The sequence below is a fragment of the Rhynchophorus ferrugineus genome, unplaced genomic scaffold (assembly GCF_030347505.1).
Source record: "Rhynchophorus ferrugineus isolate W39M unplaced genomic scaffold, kcgeb_rfMv2 rfM5, whole genome shotgun sequence".
Classification (NCBI taxonomy): Eukaryota; Metazoa; Arthropoda; class Insecta; order Coleoptera; family Curculionidae; genus Rhynchophorus; species Rhynchophorus ferrugineus.
In genome coordinates, this window is record NW_027472584.1 from 16175848 (window position 1) to 16195776 (window position 19929).

At 30.9% G+C, this 19929-nt stretch overlaps 1 protein-coding gene across 1 annotated transcript in view; it reads left to right on the forward strand.

Annotated features, from left to right (window-relative positions):
• LOC143197302 (KICSTOR complex protein SZT2) overlaps nucleotides 1-19929 on the forward strand; it is a 55403-nt gene that overhangs the window by 26950 nt on the left and 8524 nt on the right. Inside the window, exons 4-18 of the mRNA XM_076405657.1 lie at nucleotides 3155-3394; nucleotides 12566-12796; nucleotides 12855-13005; nucleotides 13057-13277; nucleotides 13726-13853; nucleotides 13913-14036; nucleotides 14584-14719; nucleotides 14989-15238; nucleotides 15309-15456; nucleotides 15516-15734; nucleotides 15795-16123; nucleotides 17609-17915; nucleotides 17992-18197; nucleotides 18256-18936; nucleotides 18991-19866. Of these exons, the coding sequence (XP_076261772.1) occupies nucleotides 3155-3394; nucleotides 12566-12796; nucleotides 12855-13005; nucleotides 13057-13277; nucleotides 13726-13853; nucleotides 13913-14036; nucleotides 14584-14719; nucleotides 14989-15238; nucleotides 15309-15456; nucleotides 15516-15734; nucleotides 15795-16123; nucleotides 17609-17915; nucleotides 17992-18197; nucleotides 18256-18936; nucleotides 18991-19866 (4247 nt within the window). The remainder of the gene's footprint in view (nucleotides 1-3154; nucleotides 3395-12565; nucleotides 12797-12854; nucleotides 13006-13056; nucleotides 13278-13725; nucleotides 13854-13912; nucleotides 14037-14583; nucleotides 14720-14988; nucleotides 15239-15308; nucleotides 15457-15515; nucleotides 15735-15794; nucleotides 16124-17608; nucleotides 17916-17991; nucleotides 18198-18255; nucleotides 18937-18990; nucleotides 19867-19929) is intronic.

Here is a 19929-nt window from a genome sequence, read left to right on the forward strand (position 1 = left end):
TTCATCGGTAATGTGGAGTAATTAGCGCAATCTTCAGTGACGAAGCCCATTTTTTAATAAGGTTATGTTGGATCACAATTGACCTAAAGGAGAAAAAAAAATGCACAAGAAGAGTCCAAAAGTCCAAAGGTTTGGTGCTTTAGGTTCATACTCTTTCGGCTAAAGGAGTGTGTTAGAATGGATGGAAAACATTTGGAGAGTGGTTTCCTTTGAAAACTAAACCCTCTGAAATTATTACCACGTTGATAAATTTTACGTTGTTTTATATATAAGGCTTTAAAATTTGAACTTTCCCACTGAATACACTGTAAACTATGTATCAAAATATACTTTATACATGATAATATATCATATGTAGCATTTATCAAGACGTAATTTTGTTAATTTATATAATTTATTGGTTGATGAATTATTTGAGGATAACTATTTATATTTCTGCCTTTGGAGAGCCAAGAGCAGAGAGCACCAAGTGTTGCCACAAGCCATCTGACATTTTCATTGAAAACTTAACATTGCTAAATTTAACTTTCTTCGGAACATTTATTATTTTTTGGGTGATTTGTGTTTATAGTAGAAATATAAAGAAACAAATTAACTTTTTTGGACATTTTTTTGTGAAATCATCGTTCATAACTTTCGATGTGGATTATAACGGTGACAGTGTATCCGTGAACTTAATTATTTATACGGCGATAAAGCACCATCCTACAGTAGTGCAAAAAACTAGTTCAACAAATTCAACCCTGGCCGATACTGGTTCCTAATCGTCCAAAAATGGGTTATTGTACCATCTATGCAGGATCTTCATTAAGAAAAGCCAGATCGTCATGTGATATATCGTGACATTGAGTCTATATTCTTTAGACATTGGTCATATGATAAATATTGTCAATCAGTGCAAAGAAGTGTTAAATACGTCCACAGTGTATCAAAAATGTGTTTCACAAAGCGACAGCGATGTTGGAGTAACGCAGGGGATCTATTCTGAATTGTATTCGGTCATTTATTTGCCAGTCTGCAAGCATTCGAAGAAATTCTGAAAAAGTCAAAGATGAAAACTCTCCATTACGGCAATACAAGTGTTCTTACAAGAATTTTAATTGGTCAAAATATCTAATTGATGGGTCAGTCACCGTACAGTCCTAATCGGAGTTGAAAATTGGTTCCAACGCAGTCAAAAGTGCATTAATTTTTAAAGAAAACAATAAATTCAATTTCGATCATCAGTATTTATTTTTTTCATCATTAGACCAGAAATATAAATAGCAACCTTCATAATTATATAATTAAATAGTTTCATGGTGGCAAATATTTTGGACTTTTTGGATTTACTGATTTTTTTTTTGGTATATATTAATCAATAATCTTTGTGTTATGAGTTCTAGAGTTCACATTCAATTCATGTTTTGTATATTAATGGAGATCCTTGAATTCTTGAGTTGCTTCGTAATCTTGAAAAATGAATTATAAAACGATAAAATATCTTTAGTCTTGACATGATATTTATTCTGGAAGGTCCGAGCATACTTCCTCTAGTTTCTAATGTTAAAACTCTATAAGTATATAATCTACTAGTTTTCTTTCAATGCCATATTTCAGCCTTTTTTCAAACAACATAATTCATCAAGTTCATATTTCTCCTATTCTCATTTAAGTGTAGTACGCTTATCATTTGTTGGGTTAAAGATTAGAAAGGCTGGGTGCTTTGTTAGTCCTATTTTTGATGAATTCAATATAACGAATTATTACATTAATTAGTAAACTTTTCTTTAGCACACTTATATTTAAATGCTATTTATAAGTTCTTTTTTTTTAATATAGTTCCTCTACAGTATTAGATTTTATCAGATTTATTAACATTTTGGAAGAACCTCACATACGTTATATTTCCTATAGAACTCCAATGACAATTTTTACTTGGATTCAAATAAAATTAGTTAAATGTGTTTTTAATTGACCTATATTTCTGGCTTACTATTTCTTTTTATACTTTTTTCACCGCATAAGTTATAGATATGGTGGTTTTAAATATTGCTTAATTATATACAAAAATGCGTAACCTTTATGACCAAATAATTACATTTTCATTATATTCTATTACTTCCTGTTTCTATCAAACTTAATATTTTATTAATTAGTTATTAATGAAACTACTTTTTAAGAATAATTAATATTATTATAGATAATAATTAAATCTTTAGTGCTTACCAACATTTAATATTTTTTATGGTTTATGACAAGACGTTTTTTAGAGCTTTCTATATGTAAATCGTGTCATAATTTTCGAATGAAAAGTTCCCAAACTGACACGTAGATAGCATCTACGATAAATGTGGCTTAAGAAAATCTATGGCTTATGGCTAACCATTTTTAGATGAAGTAGTTATTCCAGTAAAATGACTTTGAATTACTATAAACTGAAATTGCAGCAGATATAAAAAGTCATGATGGAAATGGAGCCCGTTTTATTATAGTTCTTGTATTTTGGAAAGTGGATGGAATATTGGATGTTACTGGCCAACAATTTCAGTGAATAAAGGAACAAATGATGTTTTGACGATGTATTATTCTATAAAAGCAGCGTATTAATGTTGAAGATGCGTTTTCCGGATTGTATTTCTTTTGACAGAAATTTCAGCTGATTTTAAATATGGACGACATGTAACGCTGCTGATGCTGGTGAGAAGTTGGATGGATGGGTGTTTGCAATTATTTATAGAGAAGAACGTTCAGTTACGAATAATTGGTAGCCAAAGTCTATGATTTAAAGCTCACATTAAACAACAGTTAGTCACTAAAAATCCAAGTGGTTGACTAAAACTTATTTTATTAGTTAGCCTGAGGACTTTTCAGACATTGTATAGCATCAGTCAATGCTAAAGATGCTATAAATCAAATGCATACATTTAATATATGTATTCATTGCTGCTTAATATTATAGTTTTGTTATTTCAAGTTGATATCTAACATTTTATTGCAAGTGATTAAACAATATATGAGCAATCACTACAAATTAACTATATTTATTATATTTACCAAAAATAGCTCACATAAAATATATTGGAGTTAGCTATTAATTCATTTTATTAATTGTTATTTATTTGGTTTGTTATTTTAATATATTGAAATGTTATCTTATATGGTCATTTTTCAGTTCGATAAATCACAAAACATTGAAGTGATATCAGCTGTACCAAGGGAACAAAATGTAAAATGCCCTCGTTTTTTGATAACTTATAGGACAGAACTGAAATTCGTAGCGCATGCATATAGATTCGTCTATTGTTTGGATATGAGCCCCAGCCATGCCAATGTGGACACGGAACAAGAAGAATTTTTGTTTGATGAAATTTTGAATATTTTTCAAAATAGTTTAGAATCATTATCTGCTCAGGTTAGTCCCATTTAAAATTTTTATTATATTATATTTGAACCCTTTGGATATTTTTTCTCAAAATTCAGAAAATTTATATATAAAATTTGTATAATTTTGTTTTCCTCGTTTTTCTATAGTTGTTTCATTTTTTTAACATAATTAATTAAATGCATCTATTAATAAATAAAATACGGTGTGGTGTGGTGAGTGAGTGAGTGATTCGACGCTTCAAGAATGGTGAACATGTTTTCTGAAATCCATAATTGAAGGAATTCCTTTATGAAGACTTGTCAAAGAGTATTTGCATCGATTATTGGGATGATCCAAACTACCTTGAAAGTAATCTATGAGAATGCTGCAGAGGCTAAGAAAATAGTGGTATGGCATTTCTGCAGTGTTTCGTAACATAGGAGAAGCTCGGGCTCTGAGAATAATGCTTATCATGATTTGTCGACGGTCAAATTGGATTTATGCCTCCAAGATTACGCTCTGTTGTTGGTGAAATTAGCTCTAATGTATTATCAAACACTTTACGTTAATACAGTTGAGTTGAACCTTATAACTATCGACCCTATGTTTCGAAAGTGGGCAAAAAATACTTCGAAACCTTGGAGTAGTTTACTTCCGCTGTATTTATTCTTCATAGGTTGCTTCTTCTATCACTTGTTTCGACATCGATCGGTCGATTTGTTGATCGTCGGAAAGGATCATCAGATTTTTCAGTGGAGGACCCATACTTCGAGTTAAAAGTGTTTTTTTAAGTGTACAACAGTTTTTATAGATTTAAGTGACTTAAAAAACGAAGAAAACAAAGTTTTACATCTGTATATATATATATATATATATATATATATATATATATATATATATATATATATATGTATATATTTATTTATTTATTTATTTATTTATTTTTATTAATTTATAAACTGGAATAATTTCTAAATTTACTGATCAATAATTTGATCATTGATTATTCCAAAAATAAAGGTCTCGTTCATTAGCACACTTTTTGATCTGATATTTTATAATATATAATTGATACATAATTTTGAGTATTGAGTTGTTTCAACATTTTCACATTAGTAGACTTGTTTAATAAAAATCTGGTTTATAATGTTTATCTGAGTATTTCGTAATAGCTTGGTTATGATGCATATATATGCATCGTATGTATAATATTCATATGGTTATATATATTCAAGGTCTAGATGGACGTCATTATTTCTGAACAAGGTATATTACTAATAATAAGAAGAAACATTTTTATGTGTAAAATACATTCTGTCGGAGTATACCAGGAGATCAGGAGTCATTTGAAAAGTCCGTTTAAAGGAATTGTCAAAATTATTTTTGTCTTTAAGTTGTCACAATCAATTGATCACAATCAATCAGTTGTCAATTTTCTTGTAAACATGTAGAGGAGGAACTGGGATGACCTCCGCCGAGAAAACTATCGATATATTGACTTTATTCGAAAAATATCGATTTTTTTTGTGAACAGCCAGGATAAATATCGATATTTTACAAAAGATATATTGATGTTTTAAGAAAAAATAAAAATATTGATACATCGGCTAGAAAAATGTCGATATCCTCTAAACGTTTAAAAAAATAGGAATATTACTAATTAACATTTAAAATTAAGTACATTTAGGCACCATATTTAAAATTAAATAATGAAATATCTTTAATTTTTCTAGGAGGGTCACATAATATATTAAAAAATCCAAAGGTATTTCTCTATTTTTTGCAAATTAATCCGCAATGACTAATTAACAAACGTAATTAGTTTTAAACATTTATTTTAAAAACAACTGGAATTAAATTATTACATAGGATAACTTCAATTGATCAAACTAAAATGATAATGTTACAGATAGATGAAAATGGCGAGAATTATGTAAAGAGATTTCTGGCGAAAATATGTCGTTCCTAAATCCTAAGTGGTCGCTTAATTGTTTATTTGTTGTGTAAACGCCTTTTCTTTGAAACTATTAATAAGTCCACTTCAATACAAACTGACGAGAACCATCGCTTTAATCTGGTACGCGATTGGTTTCAATTTGATATGACTTGTTAATGATGATAACCGACATGCTTGATACATGTACGTTGTCTATTGTTCTATGTGGAGTTGGATCAAATAATCTGCTTGACCTGACTGACTAGACATAGCATATATTATCTTGAAACTCATCCCTCGGATTGCTGGTGGTGGCTGTGCAGGTTGAAGTTCTTTGAATTTTTCAAGAGTGGGGGGTAGTTACAAAGATTTGTCTAACTATGATTTTCTCACTCGGATGGAACACATGAGCTTGTAAATTCTTATACAGTTTGGATATTCAATTTTAGCGTGCCCTTTTGAGGTTTTATGGTTATGTTCACAATATGAAGTTTTTCTTCAGATCTAAATTGCGACTCGGTTCGTCTAGCACCTTGTGCCTGCACTACCATTGTCTTGTTTACTTTGTACGATTTTGTCAGTTTACCTCAAGTGCTTATTGCCACTTTTAAAACGAGAATGATTTTTTTAAATAATATCTTTATTAGATACGCTTAGTACAATCTTAATACAATTAATTTATTAGTACTTTTCCTATGTACTTGGATTAATTAACAAGCAAGACGACTGCGAGAAAATACATCAGTATGCATTCCTCAATTATAAAATTATAATTATTTATTAATTAACTTATAGTTATAGTTTACACTAAATGTATACACTTTATATAAGTTCGTATGTTTTTGTTCGCTTCAATCTCCTGACATCCTGCGCGCTGTCCAGCAGTTGTATTGCTTCCACGTTAGTATGATTTAGTAATCTTCTTTCGTGTTTCAAGGCGAAATCTTGGATAACTTCGCAAATCCATTTGATTTCCAGGTCATCGTGCAGTTCTTCGTTGGTTACATAGCGATAGGCATTGGTAATCAATCGAAGAACCTTGTTATGACAGCGTTGTATGACTAGTTGATTTGAATTTTTAATGCAACCCCATATTTGTACCCCATAAGTCCAAATTGGCTTTATAATTGTATTATAGATCAACCTCTTTGATTTTAGATCAAGTTGAGAGTATCTTCCGACTAACCAGTAAAGTTGTTTTATTTTGGTTCTAATGTGTTTTGCTTTTTGTCTAACTTGATGCTTCCAATTTAATGTACCGTCAAGATGGATTCCAAGGTATTTAGCTGATTCTGCTTGAGGAATCGGGCATCCATTGAGTGATATAATTAAGTTTTTATTATGTCGCCTTAATGCAAAATTAACACGGACAAATTTGGAGCTATTAAGTAGAATTTTCCAATCTTTCGTCCAGTTATAGATTTTGTTGACTGCCACTTGCACTGTTTTTATTGCCCTAGGCAGAGATATATGTTTTGCCATAATAATTGTGTCGTCAGCAAAGGTTCCAAGAAGTGTTTTGTCGTTTCGAATGTCAGCAGCGTAGAGCAGATACAGGAGAGGTCCTAAGACGCTACCTTATGGAACTCCAGCCGAGATATTTTTAAATGTCGAGAACGCCATTTCGTGCGATATTCTAAATTTTCGAATCCGACTCCAGCAATTGACAATAGTTACGCGGTAACAATTTGCTCATCTTACGGATTAATCCCAAATGCCAAACCCGATCAAAAGCTTGTGAGACATCCAGGAATATTGCAGGGCAGTATTTCTTTTCCTCAAACGCTCTTTCAATAGCCGCAGTTACTCTGTGCATTTGATCGATTGTTAAATGGTGATTTCGAAAACCGACTGGAAACCAAACTGGAATTGGTATTGTTACCAAATGTTTAACACGTTTAAATATCAGTTTCTCAAATAGCTTTGATATTGCAGGTAGTAGCGAAATAGGCCTGTAAGATTCGACTTGTTCTGCAGGTTTGTCAGGTTTTTTGAGCATAATTATTTGTGCCACCTTAAAGCATTCCGGGACATGCTTCAGTCTTAAACAGGCATTACATATATATGTCAACATGATTGCTTTTCGTGGTAACGAGAATGATGAATGGAATTTATTAAAAATACGTGCATATGAATGGTGCAGTGCATTCAAAAGCGATTAACAGAGTGGTGGAATATTTGTCTCGTTATGGTTCGATTTCAACGTCTCCTCTTAACTGAAATTAATTTTGCTAATGATAATTATTAGACACAAGTCCCTTGAAAAGGTTGGATTTGTGGAAAGAAATCTGTTGAATTTTGTACCAACACAACGCATAATTTCACCAACTTAACAAACTACCTCGAGGAAGTACCGTAGATTGTTCTGGCCGACTTATTTTTATTCCCGAAACTTATCATATCACCATTTTGAGGAATTCGTTTTAAGTGTATAAAAAACGAATAGAATTTGCGGCAGTCGATCCTGGAAAATACGTTTAAAAATGTTTAGACAATTGGACATTGCATATTGGGTACACCAACGAGTTTTAAGCACCTCATTTCAGAAAATGCGTACTTTATGTTTTACTGGCCAATTCTTGGTACTGATTTGACGGATTGTATTTTATTTAAGTAATAAGTAATACTATTTCAATTTCAGTTAAGTATATTGATACATCTGAATCCTTTTTTATTTCTTATTGCGTTGAGTTATTTTTTCATATTTGGAAAACGGCACGTAGAGCATAACCACTGCCTGATAAATAAATCTAGTGAATATGGTGGATATAAAGGCGATTAGTACTTACTGAACTGCCCCACTTACATCTTACCTACGATCTTAATTAATTGTAATTAATATAAATTAATTTATTACTATTGTTTTGTTGTACTTGCGATAGTTCATAGTAAGGCTAATTAAAATTAAATTAAACCACTTACGGTAAAATTCTTGTTCTTGTGATTGGGTTCGCGTCAATCATCTTGATATCCATCCTGCGCTTTGTCCAATAGCCGCATTGCTTTCACGTTGCTGTGATGTAATAATCTTGTTTCATCTTGGATAACTTTTTTTATTACCCTTAGTGGCTCGGAAATCTGCCCAATGTACAATCAGTATTTCGTATGATAATTATTATATATATGACATGTAGAGAAGATCACTTTATTAAGTGATTTCTTATATAAAATATATTTTTCCAAACCTTATCTTAAAGTCTATATGGGTCCAATAATCAGATCAGATCAAATTGTCAAGAGGTGCACCGACACTTTTTCGAAGTTCCTCACACTAACACTTTGAATTATACTCGTATGGATTCTAAAGGAATGTCACGATGTATCACTTCATTGAAGACGGAACATCAGCAATTATTAACATTCACTGGTGGGCATATTCTCCTACGCGATAGGTACGCGGGTAGGTTTAGTTTCATTGGCTTTAATAGGCCAAGTTTTGCAAGCAGGCATAGTTGTATTTTATTAAAGTGTGTTTGGATGTTACCTCTAGTAATTTTTGTGGTTAGTAGATCAGTATTTTACAGGATATAGAATACTGGACCCATTATATTGCCTTCTGGAAAGTCTCATGATGTACAGCTTCTCAAACACTTTTCCAATTATAGGTAATTAATTTATAGGCCGGTAGGAAGTGACCTGTTCTCTTTTTTTTTCCAGGTTTGAGAATCATAACCATTTCAGCCCCAGTCCAAATGTTAGTGAAGTAATTCATTCTAAACATGTATTTTTAGTAGTTCTTATCGGTTTTTCCAGTTATTAGGTCACATCCAGGAGATTTTTTACACTTAATTTCGTTCATTGTTATTTGTTCCTTCACAGCAGTTTTTCCATGCGTCAGTAATTTGATTTTCTTCATTTGTAGATTTCTCAGATGGGAAGGGTTTACATACATTTCTTACATTATTAAAGAAAATAGGATGACTTTTTGGATCCATTTGGTTTCATTGATTTGATCGTGGAGTTCTTCGTTGATTACATACATATTTTTTGATAGCATGTTTATTAGATATGTTTAGTCCAATCTTAATTATAAATTAATTTATTACTACATTTCATTTGTACTTGGATTAATTCACAAGCAAGACGAGTGCGAGAAAATACATCAATATGTATTCCTCAATTATAAAATTATAATAACTTAAGCTATAATTTACACTTTATAAGGTATACACTATATAAGTTCGTATGCTTTGGTTCGCTTCAATCTTCTGATATCCTGCGCGTTGTCCAGTAGTTGTATTGCTTCCACGTTAGTATGATTTAGTAATCTTCTTTCGTATTTTAAGGCGAAATCGTAGCGATAGGTAATTAATCGATGAATTTTGTTTTGGCAGCGGTGGGTGACTAGTTGATTTGAATTCTTAATGCAACCCCATATTTGAACCCCATAGGTCCGAATTGGCTTTATGATTGTCTGATAAATCAATCTCTTTAATTTTAGATCAAGTTGAGAGTATCTTCTGACTAACCAGTATAGTTGTTTTATTTTGGTTCTAATGTGTTTTGTTTTTTGTCTAATATGATGTTAGAAAGGATACATATTTACAAAAAGTGTTCTTCTTTTTGATACAATTTCCTAGTACCTAAATTTTTTTCAGTGCTAGAACATTTGGTTCAGTTTAATGGTTAGATTCATCATATTTTATTCTTCAATACCTTATGGAAACGTCTTTCAAAGTAATGTGTGATAGAATGATAGCTTAATTGCATTCGAAAAATTTCATCCATTATTTAATGTTATTTTTAAAAGCTGCCATATCTATTTTTCAACAAATTACAAATGTAAGGTTGAGGAAAAGGTAATTTATGTTTTTCCTAAATATGTGGGAAACAATAATGTGAGAAAAAGATCATTGCTGATGCCCGGATAAGATTCACAACTTCAAATTCCATATTGTCACCAAGAAAATCTAAATTCTAAGAATTTGATGGATCGAATTGTTTACGATCGAATCTAACTAGGCTATTAATTCAACTTTCTATCGATAATAATTAATATGACTGAAGCAGACGATTTAAAACAAATGTGTTATTTTCCATTGTGACAACGACAAACCACACACATCTTTCGTGAAAATATTTAAAGGATGTTAAAGCTGACTTGGAAAAAACTTTAATAAAAAAATTAAACTACTTAATTAAGTTCAAATAATATTGGAAATAGATAAATAGGTCTATGTAGGTATTAAGCTAAATTGTGCGTTTATAATAGAATATAAAATACGTGTAGTAGATAGGTTAAATACAATTTTTGATTATTTTTATTTACTTATTACAACGATTATTATTTACATTTTTTATTTTAAAACGTTTTTTTTTTAAACCTTTAAAAATTTAAGGATGATTATTTTTTACTTTTTAGTGAGTTCGTTATTCATTTTCTGAAGGCGGTTCGGATTGTTTTGTTAAAAGTATTTTTTACAGTTGGTTGGTGGATGTAACGACAGATTGTAGGTCGCGAAAACTATTGAATATTTTTTTACTTTTAGCAATCCTGATAAGTACTTTATTAAAACAGAAAAATATTATTTGCTAATGGTACATTATTTTCACTTAAATCAAGAACATAAACATGCTGCAGCGAAACTGGAGCTGTCGACAGTAAAATCAATACTTTGGCCGGGCGTCACCTCATAACGGCCGGCATTCGGTAACGTTGCGGAACATTCGCTTTATCCGATGTTAATGTGTAGGGTTTATAATTATTTATGTATATTATTTGTATTAAAATACGTTATTTTAAAAAATTACTCAATTTATTAACAGGACTTAAAACTTAAATACATTAAATAGTATAACATATTACATTTTATTCTTTTTATTATTACATCCTTTTTTGAAATTTATTGTCGATAATCAGGTTTCATTCGTCTCATCATTGTTAATCAGTCTTATTAAAAATAGGATTATTTCTCGATTTAGCATTCTCTAAAAATGTCCGCAGTAAAACTACTTTGAGTAATAATGTAACTGTCTACTGTTGTGAGTTATGTTGTGTTCTCTACCACATCTCATCGATCATATTAATAATTTTTTGATGTTCATGATCATTTGAATTTTTTTCTGAGCAATACGTTTTGCTTGTGTAATGATGCAAGTACAACAGAACACTAGTAATAAATTAATTTATAAATTAAGACGGTACTAAGCATAGATAATGTAAGATGTAATTAATAAAAAAATATTGATAATTTTCTTATTCAAACATTTGAGGAATTCGTTTGTCGATATAGTTATTATGGTATTCCTTTAAGTCAAAAGTTCTATATGGGTGGGTGTCGTTCCAATGTGTTATAATATTGACTGATTTCAAAAAATTTTCGGTAAATTATTTCAATTTCAGCTTATTATAGAAACAAAATAATAAGAAAGATGGCAATACAGACTGCCAAGTTTTCTTTAATTGAATCATTGCCAACTATAAAAATAAAAATGTAGATAATATGATAAGGTAAACTGTCAAGTTTTATTTGTTTGTATGGATATTTACTTAAAATAGTTCAATCAACTTACCAAGAAAATTTTTATTAGATTTACAAGAAATTAATTTCTTCTTTTTTAACATCTTTTTCATACACTAAGAATATATGTTAAAAGAATATGTTAAAGGTCATTTAACTTTGATATCTTTCTGGTAACTTTATAGTTCTATTATTATATAATAGAATATAAAGCTGTTTTAAATAAAAATCTGATATAGCATATTTAAGTTATTATAAATAGTAACGCTAGGAATGTTGGAGATTTTAATATACATTGTTACAAAAAAATACTGAGAGTTAAATCACAATCAATCAATAGTTTTCACTTAAACATGGGTCGGATTCAAAATACCGTATGTGATTAAACAAATAGTTGTCTTATATTCATAACGAGCGGATATATAAAATTTCATTCACAATTAGAGACAATGCAACTTCTAAAGGAAACAATAAATTATTAACATTTTTTAAATGATACAGTGAGTTAGTGATGAGTTACGGAGAATGGTTTATTAGTTATCGAAGAGTCAGTATCGTTCAGTTTATGAAATATGAGTAGTGCCTTGCGATGTCATTATAGAGCATAACTTTCTTTACTGACATAAAAAGAAAGTTATTTAAAAAGGTCTGTTTTGGTGCTTCCGTTAATTTCAATCATAAAATAACACGTATAGAATGTCAAAAAATATATTTCTTATACTTATTTATATTTCTTGTCTTATATCTTTAATTCGAATAGTAGGAAGGGCCGAAATTCCTTTTTTCATTTAACGTTTCATTTTTACTGAATTTAAAATTTAGTTTACAGTACCTAGTAGTCTAGTGGCGTTTCAACCAGCAATATATGTTACTATTATGGTAAACACGCCATTTTTCGTCAGTCCAGCTCAGCAAGTGATTTTGAAAGGTGTTAAAATCACACCACAAAATTTACCGGAAATAATCGGTAGTGTTAAGGCTCATTTTGATATGTTGGAAGGCGAAATTGCTGAAGTTTGTAAGCAAGCTTTGGATGATATAGATAACCAAAAAGTAAGTTGAATAATAAAGTTATTCTATGTGATATTTCATATACATTTATTGTTTGTAGGCATCATATGTAGGTACATTAGGAGACTTTGAAATATCTACAATGGGGAAATCATTAAAAGTACCTATGGTAACAGCTGATGCTAATTTTGTAAATATGTTGAGATATTCAATGTTAGCCATATCACTACTTCCTGAAATTACTATAAGTCGTGAGTAATACAACATAATTTTGACCAAACTATAATTTTTTTTTGTTTCAGATATTCTAGTCATAACGGATGGAATAGTTGCAATGCCTGATTCCAATGTAATGGAAACATTACTGCATCAACTACATTATGATGCAATATCAGTGTCTTTCATGAAAGTAGGATCCAGCTATCATCCGCATTCAGCAGCTGGTCTGGTCTCTTACTTTGACTTGTTAGATTTTTTTTCTCATTCAACTTTAGGTACCTGTTTAGAATATTATCCCAAAAAAGTAAGTAATGTTCTTGTCGTTATTTAATATATCATTGATAGCTCACAAACATGAAGAACTGAAATGATTTTTTGAAGTATTTCTCTATGTCTGCAAGAGTTCGGAATATCAATAAATATATTTGAAGATAAAAAAATTTTAAATATAAATGTTAAATATATGGATATATTATACCTTTGTATGATGGTGAGATGCAACATGATAAAATGCACAGCAAGTTTTGTAGTAGTTTATAATTTTCATTTCGTTTTTTATCATTTGTTTAAAGGCTGCAAGTAATATAATAATAATTAAGCAGTTTCTGCTTGGCATTAATTTTTTTATTCTTTAAAAATTGAGGTAAAATTATTTTATTTGCAGTTTTAATTATTATGAATATGTATGTATTATGTATAAGATATGTATATATTCTGAATGTGTATACATTTATAATATATGGGAATTTTAGATCAACGATTCCTCCGAGTCAATTAACTTTTATCAACGGTTGTTTATGTTCTGGTCGTTTCATAGTAGAAGTAACACTGATGATTCTCCTCAAAAACCCTGTGATAATTCAAACCGCTGGATTTCTACGTAAATATGGTGTATTAAGATGATTATTGAATAACATAACATTCGTGAAACAATTTCAGCAATGATAAATATTGTAGCCAGACCTCGCCCACCTTGTTATTCAAGAAGCAGACTGAAGAAACTACTGGCGCTTCCATTACTCTTTTATTAGCTAGACGATTACGAGAAGGATTTATAGTGGATGTAAGGAGCTAATTAAATAATTACTTAATATATAAATACATTTCTAACAGATTTATTCTGACAATCACGTGATATCTTGCTTTACAATTATTTTATTAGTTATATGTAGCGCATTGAGATGGTGTAACATATCGAATATTTAGTACAATGTTCTAATAACATTTGTTTTTGATATTGCGCCTAGTCATATCTGTGAATACTTATCCAAATCAAACTTGGATCTACAGTATATATAGTGTTTATTCGAGTTTCTATTTACATTCTTGTTGTTTAGGAGTAAATAATCAATTTCGAGTAGCGAAAGTTTTACATTCTTCTTAATGCTAAAGTGGTAATCTTAGTAATATATTAATAATGGACACTTCATATTTCTAAATAATGTCCATATTGTATAAGGTTACATTTTTATAAAGGAATACATTATTCTGAAATATATTTGGTAATGTTTACCTACTTTGAGTATTAAAATCGTTCGATCCTCTCTAGTTATTCAAGTAAACATTTATTATATAATATTTTTTAATAATACTAATAATTTTTTTTGCAGAGTGTATTTTATATGAATAATAAGTTAGAAATAAAATTGATTCTTCAGTGGAAGTCGTTCATATATATTCATTATAAGTTGACATCGGTATGGCCATCCACAATAAATTTGACCCATTTTGAGATCTGTATAAGTGGTGAGTAAGATTTAGTTATTTATAAATGTTAAATCACTCAACATTAATTTTTTCTATTTAATTGGAAATATCTGATCGTCATCAAATATTTCAAGATTTTATTATAGATGTATGTACAAATGAATACCTAATCTGAAATATTTGTATTGCAAAAACGTACTTGTGACCATTTCATAACACTTGTCATACCATATATCTTCAATAAAAATGTTATTTATTTAATTAGGAGTTTCTGAACAAATCAACAAATAATTTTTATATTGTTATAGCTCCTTATGAATTTTTACACGATATGACTTGTGTTAATAAAAAAGAAACAAAATCAGTTTACCAGCAAGAGATTGTTCGAAGAATCTGGAGTAGATTACGACAAATATCAACTGGTGATTTAAAATTGGCCGTTCAGCTAAGCAATTTTAGTAACAGTAAAGATTGGTATACTTTGCCAGAAAGCATAAAGAATGGGATTCCCTTATTTGCTTCTTTGTCAGACGCACAAAATTCAATTCACACATCTGGGTAAATTGTTTAGCCTAATCTTAAGTTTCACTAATGTTATCATTTAGCTTTTTTTGTGTGTTTAAAATAGGAAATTTGCACAAATATGGCATGATATATATAAAATAGAGACAAATAATTGGAGGAAATGGTTTCATACCCATCGAATTTCACTAATTTTAACTCATGATAATCCATCATCAACTACAGTAGATTATTCAAATTCCCAATTATATCAGGTAACATTTTTAATTATGAAGGTTTGTATAATTGCATTTTACCTTTTTAATGATTTCAGGTAGTACAATGTCGAGAAGCAATAGAAGCTTTAGAGGGAATGTTAAGTAAATGGGCAACGTTCATGTTAATTTACAATCATACATATCTTAAACTTATCTATAATGAACAAGAAATCGCACCAATAGGGTTTTGTATAGTTCGAGTGATTTCCAAGTTTCCGAGTGCCGTACTTAATTTAGGATTTTCAACTAATATTCCTGGTCAAATTCGACTACAGGTTGGCGTCAATTTTAATTATTCCATTATTAATTGAATTTTACTGTAATATATGTTTTAGACTTGTGACTTACTTAAAGTAGAATTAGCTTCCTTATCATATATTCCGAAAGCCAAAGCAATGTCATGTTGTGTATTACTGCAAAAACCGTTAGAGAAAATTTTAATTAGATACGAGAAGGTACCAGGTAGCTATACGACAGTCATATTTCCTGATGGTACTCAGCCACCAGACAATGTCAGTTGTTTTTCCTCATCAGTTAGTGGATCCCTCTTCACAACGTTATCAAGATATTTGTTTCACAAGCGTTGGATTTGGCATACCAGTTATAAAACGAACCCTACTCTATCTAACATTTCTACAGACAGGATACTAACTACTTTAATTAAGTAAGTATTATTTTAAAGTAATAGCAGTTTATAATAGAAATGCCCAATAATCCTAGAACCAAATGATAAAAAATGAATTAAAAAAGTGTAATTTTCCAACTAGATATAAGTATATGTATAATAACATGGGTCCATTTAAAAAGTAGTGTTTGGCTTAACAATTCTATACGTCGACTTGGATCTCAAATTAATTTTACTAATCATTTCGCACTCACTAATGGAACCATCGTAAGACACTTGAAGAAGTTTAATAATTTTTAGGGGAACATGTTCAGTTTCCAAAGTTACCCGAAGTGAGGGCTTGTGTATACATTTGAAAGCAGGGTAAAAATTAATAAAAACGACAATCGCATGCTTTCTGTATGCATTCTGTATATGATTGTAGAGCTGCGTGAAGACTTCTTTCTCTCCATCGTTCGAGACACTCATCATGTGACTTTAGGAAGGTTCCATCCTCTTTTGCATGCTTTTTTTTTGTTCGAGTCTAAAACCAGGCGGTGGAATGCATGACACATACTCGACCGGGGAGAGTTGCCCTGGAACGACAAGTTTGACCGGGTTATGTTGGACTGCCTCTGGGCTTACCAATAGACTAAACCGAAGCCGCTTCACAGCTGACCCTTGTAGATTACTACCGCTAATACATTGAATTTTGGGATGTAACGGTCGCGGTGACGCGGTGCTAAGCTCCCAGCATGTCGACCAGCTCGCGAACAAGCGCGTTTCCAGATGAAATTGAGTTGAGGTGTTGTTTCTCGAAGGATTGAGATACGAAGCGGTAGAATTTGTAAATAATTTATTAAACAGTAACTACTTTTAGTAATAATATTGTTATGTTAAAAAAGTATGTTAACTTTTAGTAAACATTTTCATGTCCATCGGTATCATGGCTAGTTTCCCAGTTCTGATTACCGGGGCAATGTAATCATCCTCCTCGTCTTACCGTTGGGATCGTTTTTGACGCAGTTATTGTGCTAATTAGGTGGTGGGTCTTAGTTACTATTGTATCAGTCGCTATTCGTTTACGGATGTTACCAGGGTGTGGATCGAGTTTAAGGTGAACCCCTGCCAAGGGGTCACTGTCCGCAGTGAATCGTTTGTTAGAGTAGCGTCTATCTAGGCAAAACTGCGAATGAGCCCGATGACGTGATTTAGACTGTGTATAGAAGTGATATCATAGGCCAAATGTTTTTGAGTAACAGAAGTTGGTTAGATGGTTTTGTTTATTTCACCGAGAAGTACCTTTTTGTCAAGGTTTGTGAATACTGTATTTTTGCGAGAGTACTTGAAAGACTCAGAACATAACGGCGAGCCACACCAGCTTCGCGTTTCAATATATTATCTACCTTTTAGCCCAGATCTGTTTTGAGGTCTGTTTGTGTTTTTTTGTTTTGAGTTCAGTACTACTACTTTCTGGATGGACCCTGTATCCTAGTAACAAATTTTCATAGCAATAAATTACAATTGTTTAAAATTATATTGCAGCACACGTCTAAAAGAAGGTTTTCAATTTGCATATTCGTCATCTGGAATAGTTACTATGGTTTTGGAAATAAATTTAGAACCTCAAGGAAGTTGTGTAGTTCAGTATGTTTTATTTCCTCCACACTTAAATTGTGATGACGAATATTTAAGTGATTCTGACGAAGAAAGCGAACCAATATCAGAGCTGGACATGGAATTACAGCTAGTAACAGAAGTATGGATTGAACCCCAGTATGGTAGAGTGGTTTCAGACAATTCTAAAATTAGTTACTTCAATGGAAAGACTTGCTATGAAATAGCCGATACTGTATGTATTTGTAACACTAGTATTATTTTATTGTATATAATTCAAATTGTATGCAATGTTATTATTCTTATTTTAGATTAGCAAAGTTGATTACTCCTGTATTAGTGTACTTTTAACAATGGAGCACATGTCACTAATGTGTGTAAATAAAGCTGTCCATAATCTTAGTGATAGTACAGGTGAAATAACAGGGTCAAAAACCTTCAAAAGGAGTATATCACAAAGAAGTTGTCGAGTTCCTATTAATGATAATTATAACCGTCATAATGTACCTGAAAATGGGTAAGTTTTTATAAGTGCCTTTTTATATAAAAGTTAATACATCACAAATTATATCTAGATCGTCATGGTATCCAATAATAACTCCACGTATAGAACACATTCCTTTTAAATTTGATACAGTTGATGTTTTACATCTATGCCAACAGACTGAACTATTATATTCAATGTTAGTAGAAGGTAGATGTAATAATGTAGTGACAAATAGTAAAGACGATAATGATCTTAATTCTAAGGCAAATAAGTTATTGCTAGACAATATTTTTGAACACTTCTCGTTGCTTCATGAACGAGAAATAGAGATTACCAATGAAGACTCTCAAAAATTTACTAGAGAAATAATGTTGAGACACGAAAAGAAACTGAATCATGTTTGTCCAATATCGAAGTTAAATAACGATGACAATATTCATTGGAAATGCTACATAAAAGGAGTTTCGAAAACTCATGTAATATTAACGTTTTTACCGGCTTCCGTAGAAGATGTGAAAAGATTAACAGGGGTCTATATTAATATTACCAGTGATCTAGATGAAGTAGAAGAAAGAGCTGCATCTAGGTCTAGTAATATCAGTGATGTACCTATTAATAATCCAAATTCTTTATGCCTGCCAGTTTATGTTTATAATTGTCCGTCCAAGTTGTTAGTGAATGTTTTTGTTAATAGCGATAACGATAAAAGATACGCAGCTGAAGATATCTATGAAGATCATCGGTTTGTTTTTCAGGAGGATAGTTTGAAGTAATATAATTTTTATTTCCGAAATGATATTTATTGAATTATAATATATTTTAGGCCTAAAGATAGCAGCTTTTATATTCCCCATGAAATGCCTGAACCAAAGAATAAGCAGTTACAAGAACATTGTAAAGCGTTAACTTTTACTACTTCAAAGTGCTTTACTTTATCATTATTTCTTGCTTTGCATAATAGTATTTATATATGGGATTCCGATATACAAAATGCTATGGATATGTGCGAGGAGGAATATATTGAAATTGATATTACCAAATTTATGAAGAATGTTTGTTATCATGTGAAGCAAAGCAATATTGATCTCGTGCCTATTCAAACATTACGCGAAGCTTATCCTTGCAGAACATTCAGTAATTTTCACGAGCTAATTAAGAAAAAGTTTTTGAAAATATTATGTACATCTTTTTATCGGGTACCAAGTAATGGGGAATATTATTATTACAAGAATCTTTCCTCCAAATCTGAAGAACCTCCAATTGACAGCGACGATGAAACCAGTATATGTGCATCAGATATAGAATTTCGTTCTGACAAAGAGATGAGCATATATTCAGAAGGTCCTCATTTGTTGACAAAGGCCTTGGAAGGAGGTGTAACAGATGTAGCCAAGATGAGCGATATAAGTCCATTATTTCTTCACTTAATTTGTACCGTTAAATATAATTCAAGGGATGTCACTCACACTTCAGTTAGAGTATTGCCTACATGCTTAGGAGAATTGATTCAAAAATTGGAGACTACGATTGATCATTTTGATAAATCAAAATTGTACATTAGTTTAGATATACTGTGTTTGACTTTACCGCCAAATGTTCAAAATATTCTGACGGATTATCCACAACATGATATTAGAACTAGCTCGTTTTGTTCCGATGGATTCCAAAGAAGTATATCAGAAAGCAGTGCCAGTTCCGAGTGAGTATAAGAAGCGTTTTTGAATTGTGAATTCAGATGGATGTACAATAACATTACTTTTAA